At 38.5% G+C, this 18,096-nt stretch overlaps 1 protein-coding gene across 2 annotated transcripts in view; it reads left to right on the forward strand.

Moving 5' to 3' along the window:
- The window catches only part of LOC126341392 (uncharacterized), a 402,286-nt gene extending 384,503 nt beyond the window's left edge, over positions 1 to 17,783 (forward strand). For both annotated transcript variants that reach the window (XM_050001772.1, XM_050001771.1), the window contains exons 2-4: positions 4,852 to 5,019; positions 13,161 to 13,277; positions 16,663 to 17,783. In XM_050001772.1, the coding sequence (XP_049857729.1) occupies positions 4,852 to 5,019; positions 13,161 to 13,277; positions 16,663 to 16,749 (372 nt within the window). In that variant the 3' untranslated portion in view covers positions 16,750 to 17,783. The remainder of the gene's footprint in view (positions 1 to 4,851; positions 5,020 to 13,160; positions 13,278 to 16,662) is intronic.
- The last annotated feature ends 313 nt before the right edge of the window (positions 17,784 to 18,096 follow it).

Consider the following 18,096-nt stretch of genomic DNA (forward strand, 5'->3'; position numbering starts at 1 on the left):
TAAAAGAAGCTCATCGTGGGATTCATTTTGAAGATGAGGAGGCCGTCAAAACATCCGTGCGTCAATGGCTTAGGAAGCAGAGCTGTGATTTTTACCGTGCTGGGATACATGCCCTTGTTCAAAGATGGACCAAAACTGTAGAGATGGGAGGAGATTACATTGAAAAATGACAAAATGATCCTCATTGTTGTGGTTTTCAACCTATGTAATTGCATTTAAATTTCCTGACAATTAAACGTAGAAAAAAAAAAGGAGGCATTACTTTTTGACTGACCCTCGTACATAGACCATGAATACGACATTTCGTAATTTTGTGGAACGTGTTTAATTTTTCTTTACACAAAATAATTAATTTTATTTCTTTATTTAATTTAATTTTTTTACAGTTACTACTTCATATCTAAGAATTCATCTATTGAGTAGAATGAGTTGTCATTCATAAATTCTTTTAATTTGCTTTTAAATGTTTTTTGGCTATCTGTCAGACTTTTAATACTATTTGCCAAAGTGATATTTAATCCAGAATAGTGAAGATCATCCTTTCTTCTAGTGTTGTTCGCTGTTATTTTTGAATTGGGTTGGGTTATTGATGACAAATTTCATAAGTGAATATATGCATTGCAAAGGTACTGTGAATATTCAGAGTTCCTTAATTAAATATCTGCAAGGTGATCTTGTGTCGGCTCCAGCTATTATTCTGATTAAACACTTTTGTGCAATGAGTACTTTGTCTCTTTATGATGAATTGCCCTAAAGTATGATTCCATATGAAAGCAGTGAATGAAAATGGGCATATTAGGCTAATTTACTGATATGTTTATCCCCAAAATTTTCAGTAACCCTAATAGCATAAGTAGCTGAACCGTTTCAGCAGGTCATCGATGTGTTTCTTCCAATTCAATTTCTCATCAGTGCACACACCCAGAAATTTTGAGCATTCTGCCTTAGAAACAGACTTCTGTTCATAGTCTATATTTATCAATAGTGTTATGCCATTTACTGTACAGAATTGTATAAACTGTGTTTTCTCAAAATTTAGTGAGAGTACATTTGCAGGGAACCACTTAATAATTTTCTGAAAGACATCATTTGCAATTTCCTCAGCTGATTCTTGCTTGTTTAGTGTGATTACTATACTTTTATCATCATCAGAAAGAACTAGCTTTGCATCTTCTTGAATATAGAGTGCCAAGTCGTTAAAATATATTAAGAACGATAAGGGACCCAAGACTGAACCCTCTGGGACACCATTCTTGATACCACACCAGTTAGAGGACTCTGCTGGTTTTTGCAGACTATCTGTACTGTTAATTTCAACCTTCTGTATTCTTCCAGTTAAGTATGAATTAAACCATTTGTGCACTGTCCCACTCATACCACAGTACTTAAGCTTATCTAGAAGAATTTCATGATTCACACAATCTAAAGCCTTTGAGAGATCACAAAATATCCCAATGGGTGATGTACGGTTATTCAATGCATTTAATATCTGATCAGTGAAAGCATATATAGGATTTTCTGTTGAAAAGCTTTTCTGAAAACCAAACTGACATTTTGCTAGTACTTCATTTTTACATGATATATTAAAGCATTAACTTCGAGATATTTTTTTTTATTTCATGAACTGTGAGCCTTATTCAAAGTAAGCTTCAATTAGCTATTTCACTTATTAATGAAAGTTCCATTACTGTGCGACAGCAATATTTTATGTTTTATCCTTTTAATAATAGTTTAGGATTTAATTAAATATAATTTCGGTCTTTTCAGAACTATGTATTCACTCCTCTGTAATAGTCTATAAGCATGATTATTACTGTAAATTAAATTAGCTTTTTTACGAAAATACCGTGCTTGTTTATGTTTTGTTCCTTTTTTCAAAGCCAAAAAATGTGTCAGGCTTGTCGACTTTCCCAGAGTGTCGAGTTATCGAGAGTCCAGTTTTCGGGATTCTAATGTTGATCATATCACTCTAAAATGCTTTAATAAATTTAAAACTCACTATTTTTCATCTAAAATTTGGAAAATTTGCCGGGGCAAGACCACCAGTATGCCCTCCCCCCCCCCCCCCCCCCCCCCCGTATTTTTTATAAGTCGGCGCCCCTGCTTACATTGGTAGGTATCAGAGCATAGTGGTATCTGCTAATTTGCAAGAATCGAGTTATTTGCGCTGCATTGTAGATTACTATACTATTACTTCGTGAAAAGTCCTTGCGTTGTCCTAATAAGGCTCCTACTGCAATAAGTTCTTTAAAATATGGGAACGCTATTCTTAGCAAAATCGATTTTTTGTTTGCTTTAAAAGTTTCACCGAGCGTTCCAGAATATTTAAAAGTGAATTACCGTACGTGCAGACATTGGCATATCGTATCATCGAGGCCAGCAAACTACTTGGCCCCATCTTAGCAAAATCGTACTGTAATTATTGATAACGTTACTTGTATTTCGATCGATTCTTTACGAATTATAGCAAACAACAGGCATAAAAAGCTTACACGAAAAAATGTCTGTAGTTACGGGATAAATAAAACTGTTTCCAAACTATCTAATAGTCAGGAAATTAAGGGTGGACCACGGAAACAAGTAGATTTAGACACTACCCATACAACACATATCGATAAAAGCTATTTCCTGGCACCAAAGTACGAGTTCAGTCTTAACTTAGACGGAAATTGTGGACGATAGTCAAAATGGTTATTGATCCACAAGCGTTTGATTCGAAAAGCGATAGTCTTTTGAAGGTTTACGAATCCCTAAGGAGAGAGTCTTTTCTGACGTTTCCTGGTGTTTCCGAGAGAGACCAAATGATGAGTTTGTCAGCTCAGTTGCTTGTTTACTCCTTAATTAACAATGTCGTTAAGGTTTTTCTCTGAGAGGTGCCCGTTTCTTCGGTTTTGACGTCGATAGGCGCCAATTAAGCTGATTAGGAACTTTTTTCCAGCTCACTTCATAATTGTCTACATGAGCGCGTTCGCAGATTTAGTTTGGTTCTCAGCAGAAGTTTTCCCAAATCAGATTACAGTATCGACTTAACTTTTTCCAGTCGAATGAACGAACTTCGACCTTAGCCAGTTCCTAAAAACCAACCAGGCCCCCTCTTACACAGTGGTCCAGGACGTGTGACTGACGTACCTGAACATCTTCGAGCAACAGCTGTGATGGAAAGATCCACTTGTCAGATACCAAAACCACTGAGTGTATGAAGCAATAATACCTACCACACGTTGGGGTAAAAAAATAAGTGGACGGAAAAAGCACAACAGTGCAGTTTATGGAGATGGGTCTTGAGGTTGGTTCCGGATCAGAAACATCAATCAGTACCACAAACTGAAGCCCGAAAAAAATTAGATGAACGAGCACCGATGAGATGCGAGCTGTGTCATAGAGTTCGGAAGCGCATCTGATGTAATAACCCGTTTATTACAGAACTACAGGTGCTAAAGATAGCCCAGACAAATACTAACAGAAGGTTGTTAGCCAAAGCCAAATGGTTAAGTAGCTTTTCATAAATACTATGAACGACTTCAGTGTGCTTTCATATTCTCTTGAGAGTTCTTCTGAGATCTGCTTGGATTTCTTTTATGAGGCCAGCACTATTCACAGTCCGAGCGATCAATACATTTGCATTTTTTTTTTCCATAGACATCATCTTTCAACCACCTCCAAAGGCAAAACTCGAAAGGGGTAAGGTCTGGAGAGGTTGGTGGTCAAGAACGTGATCATTTATGCCAATCCATCCGATCCATCATCTAGACCTAGCATGCCCCGTAAGATGGATCGGCAGAAATGGTCGCAAAATTATCTAGAACGTTGTCCCAAGGAAACACAGCGATCGGTAAAATTATATTAAAATCATTTCGAAAAACAATCATGATCGCATGTACGTTGTATATTTCGTTTGGTGACCGGTTTCGATATTTTATAAGACCATCAGCAGACCATTTTTTGGAGTAAAAAATTGTCTGATGATTGTCTTATTAATGACCGAAACCGGTCCCAAACGAAATACAAGACATACATGCGATCATGACTGTTTATAGAAATAATTTTAATAGAAATGGTAACATTTCTTGGTCACCACGATTAGACTTTTGCCTGTGGGAATTTTTGAAAGGCGAAGTCTACACAAAGGACTAATAAACACAAGAAAGGAACTGATGTGCTACCCTCATGAATTAACTCCAAGAAGACCTCATAGAGAATTCGAAAGTGCGTTGTAGTCAGAGGTGAAATATATGAAAATCATCTTGGAACTCAATCGTTTGTCTTTGTTCAAGCAGCCTCCATAGGGTTCACAGCCTATGACTGCTATGGGAGGACTCGTGTTCGATTTCCAGTAGTGCCAGGGGTTTTTCCTGGCCGGAGGGACTGGAATGGGTTGCACTGAGTCTCGTGGTGCCAGTTAAGAAGCTACTTGTCCGAGTAATAGGGCTCCAGGTTACAAAAAGCGACAACGGCTGGGAGAGCCCTACGCCTTGCCATACTACATCCAGTGACGACATTGGCAGAGGATGATACGAAGGTCGATCGATACTGCAAACCTGTGGTCGAAGTTCATGTTTACGTTCCGCTCTTTATGCCTGTTACATTGTAACAGATATAGCTAGCAAAACTGTGCAAATGTTATATGGAATGTTAGTCCATACTGCTACTTCATAAAATGTTTACTATTCCCCCTGAAATGCCTTACACGTAAGAATGAGGATGGAGACACTCAGAATGTTACATTTAAGACAGACCTTTAACTGGTCTACATATTGTAAACATGTCACACTGGGCATATTATGAGCTACACGTGTGTCTCATATTAGCTCGCAGAGGACTGCTTATGATGGAACGTGTCCAATGTTGCAGGTGCTGGGCATCGTGTGCATGGCATGCGCGTCACCCGCCGTGCTGTCGGGCACCCACTGGTTCCTGTTCGTCGCCGCCGTCAGCTTCACAGCCACACTCATCTGGGTCTTTGTCTACCTACTCAACATTCGTGAGGCCCTCAAGCTGCCCATTAACTGGATACTCACGGTCAGTTTCACTGCCCTGCAGATCAACTTATTTACGCCTTTCCGTCTCTGTGTACCTTTGCACTTTATTGACAATAGAAATAAATCACCCAGTTTGACGAACATACAAGGTGTCCTTTTCAAACTTTGCACATTCAGCCAGTCACAGAAACTGAAATGTGGTACATATCCATACATATTATAAAAGTGTATGTGTGTTCCACATCTCATAAATCAAGGGATTGATGTCCATGAAACTTGGTACACATATCACTTACTGTCTGGAATGCAAAACGTATAAACCACCTTCCTCCCAAAAGATTGGGGTAAAGTGCAGTTAAACTGCCACATGAGGCATGAATTTTTGATTTATTACTAACCTCTTTACTACCAACTCTACTCACAACACATTTCACAGTATCCAGATATACTGCTGGATATATCTGCAAGATAATATCATTGTACCACACATAATCCAGCATGTGCTGTGTAAAAACTAAACCACAGTGCAAAATTCACTACAGGTAGAGATGACGTATGTGTACAAACATGAATGAAATATGTTAAATATACATAAAATATATGTGACAAGTGTGTACATGGGCAAAGCCTTTGGTAAAAGGGTCATTTTAAACTTCTATATAAACAAAAATTGAGATACAAAATTGATACTTAGAACAGACAAACTATAAAAAGTACTTCTAATATCGTACATTTTTGCAGTCTTCACTCCAAAGGCTGGTCTGATGCAGCTCTCCACACTAGTCTACACTGAGTGAGCCACTTCATCTACTTGGAATTAGTGCAAACATACAATTCACTTGAATGTATTTACTGTAGTCAAGCCTCAGTCTATGATTTCTACCTCTGACACTTCTCTCTATTACCAAATTAACTGTTACTTGATGCCTCAGGATGTATTGTACCTATCTGCTCCTTCTTTTAGTCAAGCTGTGTTGTAAAGTGCTTTTGTACCCAATTCAATAAAATACCTTCTCATTAGTTACTTGATCAACCAAGCTAATTGTTGTGTGCAATGTCATGCACAATGGTAAGGAGAGGTAGGCTGCCGAGTGGTGCAGCAACTGTCATCATAGGAAAGCTGGACAGGAGCGGAAATGATTAGTAAACAGGTTAACATGGCAAACAGGAGATTTACTTAATTAGTATTTCTCCAAGTGTAGAAAGACTTCAACAAGGATGAGGCTTTCTGAACTAAAGCATGAATGATGGCGTCAGAGCCGTGACTGTGCAGTGAAGCGTCTGCCAGCATGAGTGGGCGGTGTGGCTGCTCCTGGCTGTCCTATATTGTGGTGGAAGAGGGCACTCATAGTTCATATTGTCTGGAGATGTGGCTCAGTGGGTGGGCACCATTGGGTCCACTGGATCCTGCATTATAGTTGTTGACATATGACAGAAACTCACAAATCTGTTGCCAACTGCAGGATGCCGACAGGGTGGCATCGGTACGTGATACCCCACCAATCTTCAAAATTAGCTTGCAGTGCCACATTTTTAAGGCTTCTGTTCTACCCTTGCTTGTATTGTTTATCAGCCTCATATCACCCCTGTTCCAAGGATACTAGCCATAGACTTTTTGAAACGACTTTCTAAAAATTAAATTTGTACTAGAAACAAAAATATTCCTCTCTTGCAGAAATGGTTTTCTTGATATGGTCTGTCTGTATTTTACATCCTCTCGACATTGGCCATCATCAGTTATTTTGCTGCCCGAGCAACAAAATTCGAAAACTACTCTTAGTGTGTCATTTTCTACTACAATTCCCTCATTTACTGAATTAGTTTGGTCATTACACTAGTGTTTATTTTTGTTTTTTCGTCTTCAAACCACTTTTCAAGACACTGTCCTTTCCATAAAATTGATCTTATCAGTCCTTTGGCATGTCTGACAGGATTACAATTTCAGGGAATATTAAAAGTCTCATTTCTTGTGTCTGAACTTTAATTTCCTTTGCAAATTATTGCTTATTCAATGCATTTCTCTGTAAAGCATTTAATATGCAAGTGGTATTTTTAGAGTTCTATTGGAAAAACTTTTCTGCACTAAGTGAAGTTCAGCAACATGTACTTTGTTGTACAAAGGAGGCAGCATGTGTACAGTAATTCCATGGCAGCAAAAGTAATGTTTTTACATTATACTGATAAGGTGGCAAATGTGTAACAGTGTAGGTGGACAACAACCTTGTCTGTGAACATTTTCTGTAAGTTAACCCAAAATTTGTCACACCTCAAATTTCAGCACATAAGACATGTTCCTAGTTTCTCTGTATAGTCGAGCTGACTTGACCACAGTGGTTCAAGGATATTCAATTCGGGTAGTTGTGAAGATTTTGGAAGCACATTATTACTTTGTCCTTGTCAGAGTAACTTTGAACATTGCAAGCCATGTCAGGAGGGGCATTATCCTCTTGGAATAAGTCCTACTGGGAACAGTGCCTTCCATGCTCACTAACTATGGCCACAATAAAAGTTTTTATGGAATGTGCCACTTATCTTTTCTTTCCACATGACTATGTAACCAACTGAAAAATTCTCTGTGACCACCTAGATAGTTACAGAACTTCTTTGAAGTTTCATAGTTTAAAGAAGATAATATCAACTGAACTTTTCTCCTGGAAGAATTCTCGGATCTCTGCAGATGTGTCCTTGTGATCTCAAATCCTTGTGTTTGTGATGTTACTTCATTGTTCTTGTACTCTTGCACATACAAAGGGTGGTTAGGAATAATGCTGACAAATTTTGTGGACAATATGTTTTAGGATAAATGGCACATCAGTTGGCATCATAGTGCCCTCTATATTCCAGAGCATACAACATACAGACATCAAATACAACAAAGACCATCAAGCAAAAATGAAAGCTTACATAAAAAGTAAGCTTTATAATCACATGACGATTTTTACTGTCAGAAGTCTTAGAAAAGCTTTAAAAATGCAGTATAGGCATAATAACTTTTCTGTATCTGTTATTAAGAAATTACTATGTGCTTTTACATTAGATATATTACCATAAAATTTTATTTTGTACTTTACATCAGAGGGTGTAACTTTAATGAATTTTTTTTTATTATGCCTGCATGCATTTTTAAAGTTTCGCTATGACTTCTGACTGTAAAAATTGTAATGTGAGCTTAAAAGTTATTTTTTATGTAAGCTTCCATTTGCTATTGATGGTGTTGGTTGTATTCGTTGCCTGCATGTTGTACACTTATGGAATATAGAGGGCACTATGATGCCTATTTCTGCAGTACTGAGCTTAGCTAGTTGGCTGTGTATGCCACAAGCTTGCTGCATGTTGGATTGGCACTTGCTAAAATTAACTGCTAAGGTTACAAGGTAGTCTCCTCTGTAAACTTAAAGGTTATTGTAAGCAGTAAAAGTGAAGATCTCTGTTGGAAGTAATCATCACAGTACAAGTTACACCTCATAGCAAATGTTGTGCTATTATGATATGGGCCAACAAAGTTCGAATAATTTACTGTGTAGGAGAATCTGCATATTTGTGTATATTTTCTGTTTCTGTATTTTTTATGGTGGCTATAAATAGGGCCTCATTTGTGTTAACATCCTCATGTCTGATGGTTTTTATGTATTTTTAACGCTGAAGTTGGTCACACAGTGACCAAAATTGATCTGTAAAATAAAGGATTGCAATATTTATGACTGATGTTGCCATTTATCCAAAATACACTCCTGGAAATTGAAATAAGAACACCGTGAATTCATTGTCCCAGGAAGGGGAAACTTTATTGACACATTGCTGGGGTCAGATACATCACATGATCACACTGACAGAACCACAGGCACATAGACACAGGCAACAGAGCGTACACAATGTCGGCCCTAGTACAGTGCATATCCACCTTTCGCAGCAATGCAGGCTGCTATTCTCCCATGGAGACGATCGTAGAGATGCTGGATGTAGTCCTGTGGAACGGCTTGCCATGCCATTTCCACATGGCGCCTCAGTTGGACCAGCGTTCATGCTGGACGTGCAGACCGCGTGAGACGACGCTTCATCCAGTCCCAAACATGCTCAATGGGGGACAGATCCGGAGATCTTGCTGGCCAGGGTAGTTGACTTACACCTTCTAGAGCACGTTGGGTGGCACGGGATACATACGGACGTGCATTGTCCTGTTGGAACAGCAAGTTTCCTTGCCGGTCTAGGAGTGGTAGAACGATGGGTTCGATGATGGTCTGGATATACCGTGCACTATTCAGTGTCCCCTCGACGATCACCAGAGGTGTACGGCCAGTGTAGGAGATCGCTCCCCACACCATGATGCCGGGTGTTGGCCCTGTGTGCCTCGGTCGTATGCAGTCCTGATTGTGGCGCTCACCTGCACGGCGCCAAACACGCATACGACCATCATTAGCACCAAGGCAGAAGCGACTCTCATCGCTGAAGACGACACGTCTCCATTCGTCCCTCCATTCACGCCTGTCGCGACACCACTGGAGGTGGGCTGCACAAAGTTGGGGTGTGAGCGGAAGACGGCCTAACGGTGTGCGGGACCGTAGCCCAGCTTCATGGAGACGGTTGCGAATGGTCCTCGCCGATACCCCAGGAGCAACAGTGTCCCTAATTTGCTGGGAAGTGGCGGTGCGGTCCCCTACGGCACTGCGTAGGATCCTATGGTCTTGGCGTGCATCCGTGTGTCGCTGCGGTCCGGTCCCAGGTCGACGGGCACGTGCACCTTCCGCCGACCACTGGCGACAACATCGATGTACTGTGGAGACCTCACGCCCCACGTGTTGAGCAATTCGGCGGTACGTCCACCCGGCCTCCCGCATGCCCACTATATGCCCTCGCTCAAAGTCCGTCAACTGCACATACGGTTCACGTCCACGCTGTCGCGGCATGCTACCAGTGTTAAAGACTGCGATGGAGCTCCGTATGCCACGGCAAACTGGCTGACACTGACGGCGGCGGTGCACAAATGCTGCGCAGCTAGCACCATTCGACGGCCAACACTGTGGTTCCTGGTGTGTCTGCTGTGCCGGGCGTGTGATCATTGCTTGTACAGCTCTCTCGCAGTGTGCGGAGCAAGTATGGTGGGTCTGACACACCGGTGTCAATGTGTTCTTTTTTCCATTTCCAGGAGTGTATATTGAGAATAATACAGTCCCAATGCACACAGTTCCCAATGGAATTAGGCGTAAAAAAATTTTTGTGGAGTGCTAGGTCACACACACAGGGTCGTAATTTTTTATTTAAAAAATAAATAAATAAAAGTGCTTACCCTTATTAAGCATTTTTTATGAGTTATTAGCGATCTGCCCCGGTTTTGCATGGGTATCAGCATCAAATTGGCTGTTGTAGTGGTACAAATTATACTTACAAATCTTTTTGATGCAGCAATCTATCTGTTAGTGAAAACCATATCAAAATCCCTACAGTAGTTCCTGCGAGTAGTGTTCATATACAGTCAGAGAAACATGGAGATCGATTTTAATATAAAATATGTAGATATGTGGATGATATGTTCATACTGATTCACAAATTAATAACAACAGTGGTAAATAAATTACTACACATTTTTTTAAAGGCAAGCTAGGGATTTAACGCTACCTATGAGATCATTAGAGGTGAAACACAAGTTTTGTTTGGGGAAGGAAATCACTTGCATCCTTTTGAAAGATTAGCAGATAATCTATATTTGGATGGCAATACAGACCGCCATTCTGAGTTGGGATCTCCCACCAGCCGGTAATGCCATATGACCTTTTATTTTTCTCCTGCATGTGAGTGCAGTGTCATACCAGTGCTCCTCTCCACTCAGTCCAGGCCATCAGCTTATGTCTGGTGGTGCTTGGAGAATTGCACACTACACTCTTCACATGCCCCTGTACAAAGGAGCATTGTACAAGGTGAAGGCACTGGCTATACATCTGACTGAGATTGACCTGTTCAGCATTTCCTACAGCTGGAAGCTAGCTGTACACATACATAAACACTGAAATTTTTCCCAACTCCATCTTGCTGGAATAGAAGGAATATTGACAGATGTACAAGTTGATATTGCTTTGGTTGTCAGTTGTCATTACTGCTTGTGTTGCCTATTATTCTTTTCTAAAAAAAAAATAATAAAAATAGTCTGTGAAATGCAATGAGTGGCTAAATGGCACACTAAATAGGAAACAAACTATTGAACAAAAAAAGAAGAATGCCAGTTAAACTAAAAGATTTGGTGAATGAATTCCAGAGTCCATGGATATGTTTCTTTTAAGTAATTATTTTATTATTGATATCTTTTCTGTGACATGGAATCTTAATTTTGTTAAACAAAAATCTATGAAAAATTAAAACATTGAAAGTCAAAAATAGTATTTACAGTTGATAACAAGAGTGAACATAAGATGAACTCAGTACAATAGTAAAAGAAGAAGTAAATTTCATATGTGCCAGACATCCCTCTCTAGCATTCAGAATGAAGTTTAATGTTTGGGGGAAAAGGCTGCCAGTGAATATCTGGTAGGAAACTGAAAATCCCCAAATATTCAAACACAAACAAAAATAATCTCTTATTAGCCACTTCTACAATACAAGTGTATTGGAATACGTCACCTTGGAAATGTGACATCTGTGCAACTCTAATGTTTGAATTAGATAGGTCCCAATTTCGCTAGTATACTGACAGCTAATAGCGGTCTGTATAATGTTAAAATGCGTTGCTTGTCATGAATAACACAGATGAGTAGTATTGGACGAGGAGCAGATTAGTTTTGCGAAGTAGCTCTTTTTCTTCTAACATATTTTATGGGGTATGCTAGGGGTAATCACCATAATTATAAGTTTGAGTAGATTACACTAGTTATAATTTGTTGTTAGTATACATTACAGAAGCAGCCAACAGTGTTAACTGGCAGTCAGTGTATAACTTGACTCATTTCTCATTTCTGAAGGCTCTCCATCACAATGAGACTGATAGAACAACATGATGTGTGAGTGAATGAGAAAAAAAAAAAAAGGTTCAAATGACTCTGGGCACTATGGGACTTAACTTCTGAGGTCATCAGTCCTCTAGAGCTTAGAACTACTTAAACCTAACTAACCTAAGGACATCACACACATCCATGCCCAAGGCAGGATTCGAACCTGCGACCGTAGTGGTCACGTGTTTCCAGACTGTAGCGCCTAGAACCGCTCGGCCACTCCAGCTGGCTGAATGAGAACAAACGTGACATTGGCAGAGAGGGGGGGGGGGGGGTCATGTGCGAGGACACTGACGTAAATCCAGCCATGCTAACAAGAAATTACAAGGAACAGAAGAAAAATGGCTTAACAGTTGGTTACTCTGCATTCAAATCCACAAGGAATGCATGTTTTTTGTAAAGGAACACATCCTCTTTAATCCTTCATTTATGAGATATACAGTATATATAGTTTTTAATCTACCATTCCTTAAATGTTTTTCACTGAGGTACTGAAACATCCAGAAGCAAAGCGTGAGGTCACATAACGTATACCCACAAAATTTTTTGTGTTAAACCTGTTCCATGTAGTTTGTCTGATGCTATCATGTTGTCTTCTTTGTGTAAACCAGAAGCACAGAAATCCAGTCAGGGTGCAAATCCACAAAAGCACTGACTAAATTAATGGAATGGTGTGAATTGGAGAACATAAATAGTTTAAAGCCTTTAGCTTGGCCTGCTCTGCAGTTCATGTAGATGAAAAGGGCATAACACCTAATAATCTGCTACCCAGAAAAGCAACTGTAATATACCTAAATTATGACATGAAACATTATGCAGACAACAGTTTTTTTATTTCACCTAAAAATTGTAGTGTCACAGCTTTCAAAGGAAATGATACATGCAAGGAAAGAATATTGCTATGTCTTGTTTTAGATGATACAGCTTTATTTTTAACTTTGTGCCAGACTTACTTCCTTTATCCTTATTTTTTCGCTAGGAAAAAAGTGAATTCATAAACTAGTTTCCATTACTTTCTCACTCACTTCCTTCACATTTTATTGTTTGAACATTTTTCTTTTGGTTTAAGGATGAACGTGAGTGGTGAAACTTAATGTTAATGAAATGTGAAAGAAACACAATTGATTATGGATGATAAGAATTTTATGCCTAGCAGACAATAACAGCTCTTCATGTTTGTAATGTGAATATTATTTATTTCCAGGAACTGCTGAACACTGCACTGATGACACTGCTGTACTTAATTGCATTCATTGTGCAGCTTGCCATCTGGTCTGAGTTTCACTACTCCTCCTGGAAATCCAGTAATATTGCTGCTGGGGTGAGTACTTCTAATGCATAAGCCATACAGATATTAAAGAAGAGGTTGTTGCCTCTTGTAATGGTGTACAACTGGTTGCTGAGCTGTTACACACTGTATAACCATCATATGGGTGCAGTTTAATGTGAGCAATTGGAAAATGGGTGAAAGGTTCATGGAAGAGAGCAGTAGTGAACTGCTGTGCTTCCTACATTCTAAACCTCACTTTTGCGTTACACAGCATGTGACTCATCTTAACATACTAATACAATAAGTGGAGGTCATATCACTGTTGACATAGGTTATGGTTGTATTGTTTACTACATTTTGTGTGACAGATTAAAATGTAAAACACAGCAACTGATTGCCATTATGTTATTGGGATATGGAATATGTGAGATGGCATGCATCTATACCCAGTAACATTCAACAGGTTTAATGAGTTAGAACATTCTTTGTGCTGATGACAACTTTGTGGGGTACCGATAATGAGGGGAGAAGACATGTGTGACCTTATCAGCTATGTATAACTAACAAAAATATATAGTTAATGTTTTGTGGGTGAACGAATTCATTCCAAGTAGACTTCACACAGAAATACTTCCGGGGTGTGGGGAAAACAACAAGGACCAAAACTTAATCTCTAGGAATTCCTGTTCCTGTTTGTAGGTCATGCCAGGCTTTACATCTACATCTGCACCCATACTCTGCAAAACACTGTGAAATGCATGTAGAGGGTGCTGCCCACTGCACCAATTATTACAACTTCTTCTCGTTTCATTCAAGTATGGGAAGTGGGCAGAATGATTATTTCAAATGCCTCTGTGAACACTGCAATTAGTTTAATCTGTCCTTGCAATCCCTTTGGGAACAATACATATGAGCTGCAGTATATTCGTAATTCAACATGTAAAGGTCATTCTTGAAATTTTATACGCAGGCTTTCTTGAAATAGGGTAACAGCCTTGCCACAGTGGATACACCGATTCCTGTCAGATCACCGAAGTTAAGTGCTGTCGGGTGTGGCCGGCACTTGGATGGGTGACCATCCGGGCCGCCATCCGATGTTGCCATTTTTCGGGGTGCACTCAGCCTTGTGATGCCAATTGAGGACTTCCTCAATCGAATAGTAGTGGCTCTAGTCACAGAAAACCACCATAATGACTGGGAGAGCGGTGTACTGACCACATGCCCCTCCTATCTGTGTCCTCAGCTGAGGATCACATGGCGGTTGGATGGTCCCGATGGACCACTTGTGGCCTGAAGACTGAGTGCTTTTTTCTTGAAATAGTTTTGTCTTTCTTCAGGAATCTGCCAGTTCAGTTTTTACTCTGACATTCTGCAATGGGTCAGACCATTTGTGCTGACCTCCTCTTTATACGTTCAGTATCCCCTGTTAGTCATATTTGGTACAGGACCCATACATCTGAGCAACATAGTAGGATGGATTGCATGTGTGTTTTGCAAGCAATCTGCTTTTTGAACTGATATCATTTTCCTAGTATTCTACCAATGAACCAAAGCTTGCCGCCTGCTTGACCTTTGGCTGAGCATATATTATCATTCCCTTTCACAGCCCTATGAAGTGTTACATACAGGTATATGTATGAGTTAACCAATTCTAAGTGTGACTCACTGATATTGTTGTCATAGAATACAACATTTTTTTCATATTTTTCTACATTTCTGAATATTTAAATCAAGCTGTCAATCTTTGCATCACTTTGTATAACAATAATGGAAATTTCTGGATGGAGCAGTACATAAAGGGAAAGGCAACCACTCACCTATAGTGGACCAATCTGTGGGGCCCAAAGACATGAAAGAGGGGACAGCATTAACATTAGCTGTCAAAACCTCTTTTTCTAGCAAATGTACACAAAACCACACAGATGCCCAAGTGCTGGAACAAGCTGCCAGAGGCGACAGTCATTTGTGCATGAGGTGTGCTTGCTTGTGTGAAATACTATGTGCGTGTGTTTTCTGAAAAACTTTTTGTTGTGCCTGTCTGCAACCTTTATGGTATCAGTCTAACTTTTCCATATATTGTTAAGTTCAAGAAAGGCAAACCTATGTTTAGCACTTTTAGATTTAGAGAATGCTTTTGTCAATGTAGAGTGGGATACACACTTTGAAATTCTGAGGGTAGTAGGAATAAAATACAGAGAGTTAAAGGTTATTTACAACATGTATAGAAAGGTGTCTGGTGTATAAAAGAAGAAGTGCATGAGAGGGAAGCAGCACTTGAGAAGAGACTGAGTGTTGTAGCTTATGCACAGTATTATTCAGTCTGTACAGTTTCACTGATACCAAGGAGAAATTGAAACAAGGATTAAAGTTCAGAGAGAAGAAATAAAAACTCTCGGGTATACAGATGACATTGTAATTCTGTCAGAGATGGCAAAAGACTAGAGCAGTTAATTGCCACGAATAATATCTTGAAAAGAGGTTCTAAAATTATCAACAACAAAAGTAAAAAAAAGTGTAATTGAATATAGACACGTCGAATGCTGCAGGCATTAGATTTGGAAATGAGACACTACAAGTGGACCAGTTTTGTTATTTGGGAACTAAAAGGGCTGATGATGGCTGAAGTAGACAAAATATAAAGCACAGATTGGTAATAATAAGAAAAGAATTTCTCAGAAAGAGAAATTTGTTAACATCAGATTAGATTTAAATGTTATGAAGTCTTTTCTGGAAGTATTTGTCTGGAGTATAGCCTTGTACAGAAATAAAACAGGGACAATAAACAATTCAGGCAAGAAGAGTATACAAGCTTTGTAACTGTATGTTACAGAAGAGACAGTTCTGAGACATCGTGTGTTTATCATGTGTGCTCATTATTTTACCCATGTGATTCATTTAAATCAGATAAAAGCACCAGTCAGTAAGTTGGTTAACAATACAATATAAAATTAATATGAAATGCACAATCAACTACTTGGTTCACAACAGGCATTATTATAGAATTGACAAGCAGACAAATTTAATAAAAGCAACTTGAGTGTATGATTTGCTGTCATTTAATGTAATAACATTTTCCACTGTCTTATTTAAAATTGGTTTCTGTAAACAAATATTTTTGTTTGTAATTGGTAAACATATCTTAGATATTAATAATGAACCTCACTTAGGAGCTTAGCTAAGAGAGAGAAGGACCCTAAAAAAATTAAAAGAAGAAATGTGTGATACACTTTTGTGCAGCTGTCTCTGTTGTAGCATCAGTAAAATAATATAAAAATTATAAATGGTTTTTGATTGGTTAGAAATGTAAATCAGATCAAAATTATTGCAGTAAGCGAATATTTGAATAATTGCCTTGTAGTTGTTATCATTGAGATTTTTTTGACAGCTGTAGAAAAATCATTCACTAAAATTAATAACTAATGAACTATGATTTCAGGTGTTTGGATTGTTCAACTTCCTCGCCTATGCTGCAGGAGTTTACTTTCTCTTCGTGGAATGGAAGAACAGCAAGAGTGGCAACTAGTAAGATGATGGTTGCAGTGACTGAGACAGTGCTTAGGCTCTGTGAGCCCCAGATTTGCTGCCTGGTCTGTACAGATGCTAGCTCCAAGGGAGTCAAAGCCCTCATTAAGTAAGCTATTTATTGTTCAAAGAGTGTGGGCTTGCTGGAAATGTATGGCCAATGATAACACAGTGACTGTTTTAGCATTCTCATTAAATCTTGTAATGCTCTTTGCTGCATTTTATCTGTTAAAGGAACAAAACATATTACAACAGCATAAGTAAAATCATTAAGATAAGTAAATAAAGTATATCAAATCAAAATAATCATTTATTTCACTTTTAAAATGTAATGCATATCAGAAATTCATGTCACATATTAATCAATGTTTAATACTTGGCTAGTTATGTCTCAGTTAAGTACACACATCAGATATTCCATCTTTAAGCATATGTAGGTGTCAGTGTTGCACATTGCTGAATTATTTTGTACATATTGTTAAAAAATTATGTTTCATTGAGGCAGTGGTAACAAGACAAACTGTAAAAGAACATTAATACATAATGTTGTATCAGTTTTCAGACACATCATGTACAATGTAAATTATTGTTACTTGTGCTGTAAAATGATATTGTTTACATAATTATGAAAAGTGGCTTTATTCTTCACTTTATGGCTCTTGTGAAGTCTGTAGAAATTTAAATGCCATATAGGATTCTGTTGTCGTTCATATGTAATATGGAAACTGTTATCACCTTGCTAATGTCTAGAAACACTTTTTTATCAGACAAAAACCATCTACATTTTTCTCAGTGTTTGTGCGTCTCTTTCATACAATATGATTACATCTTTGGTTATGATATATATATGTAATGGAGTAATTCAAAAACAGTATTTCAGTCAGTCAATCAAGCCAGTATTTGTGTTAATACTTGTAATATGATAAGAGCAATCACACACGTACATATTTGATTTCATTTAATGCCAGTGTAAATAACTCCTGTTATACTTATGTATGTAAACATTATGATAATTAAATTTTTTTGAACAAATCAGTAGTGCCTTATTCTGTCAAAATAAAGCAAATATATGTTAATGAATAAATTGCATCATCTTATGTGATAAACATACAGTTAAAACCATGAACTGTGTAACATCTTAGGTTTAAAGAAAAACCACATCAATAATTTTCTGTTGAAATTTTTCACGTAATAGATGAAAATGTCTCTTTTGATGCACATAAGTTACAAGGCAAAAACTACAGTCAAATTGGATGAGAAAAGACTTATGTTCATTATGACCTACTTTGGAAAAATTAAATATTCCATTCAGATCAATGGGGATCATGGTCCCAGTGAGACATGTTCC

Source organism: Schistocerca gregaria, chromosome 1 (genome assembly GCF_023897955.1).
Source record: "Schistocerca gregaria isolate iqSchGreg1 chromosome 1, iqSchGreg1.2, whole genome shotgun sequence".
In the NCBI taxonomy this organism is placed as follows: domain Eukaryota; kingdom Metazoa; phylum Arthropoda; class Insecta; order Orthoptera; family Acrididae; genus Schistocerca; species Schistocerca gregaria.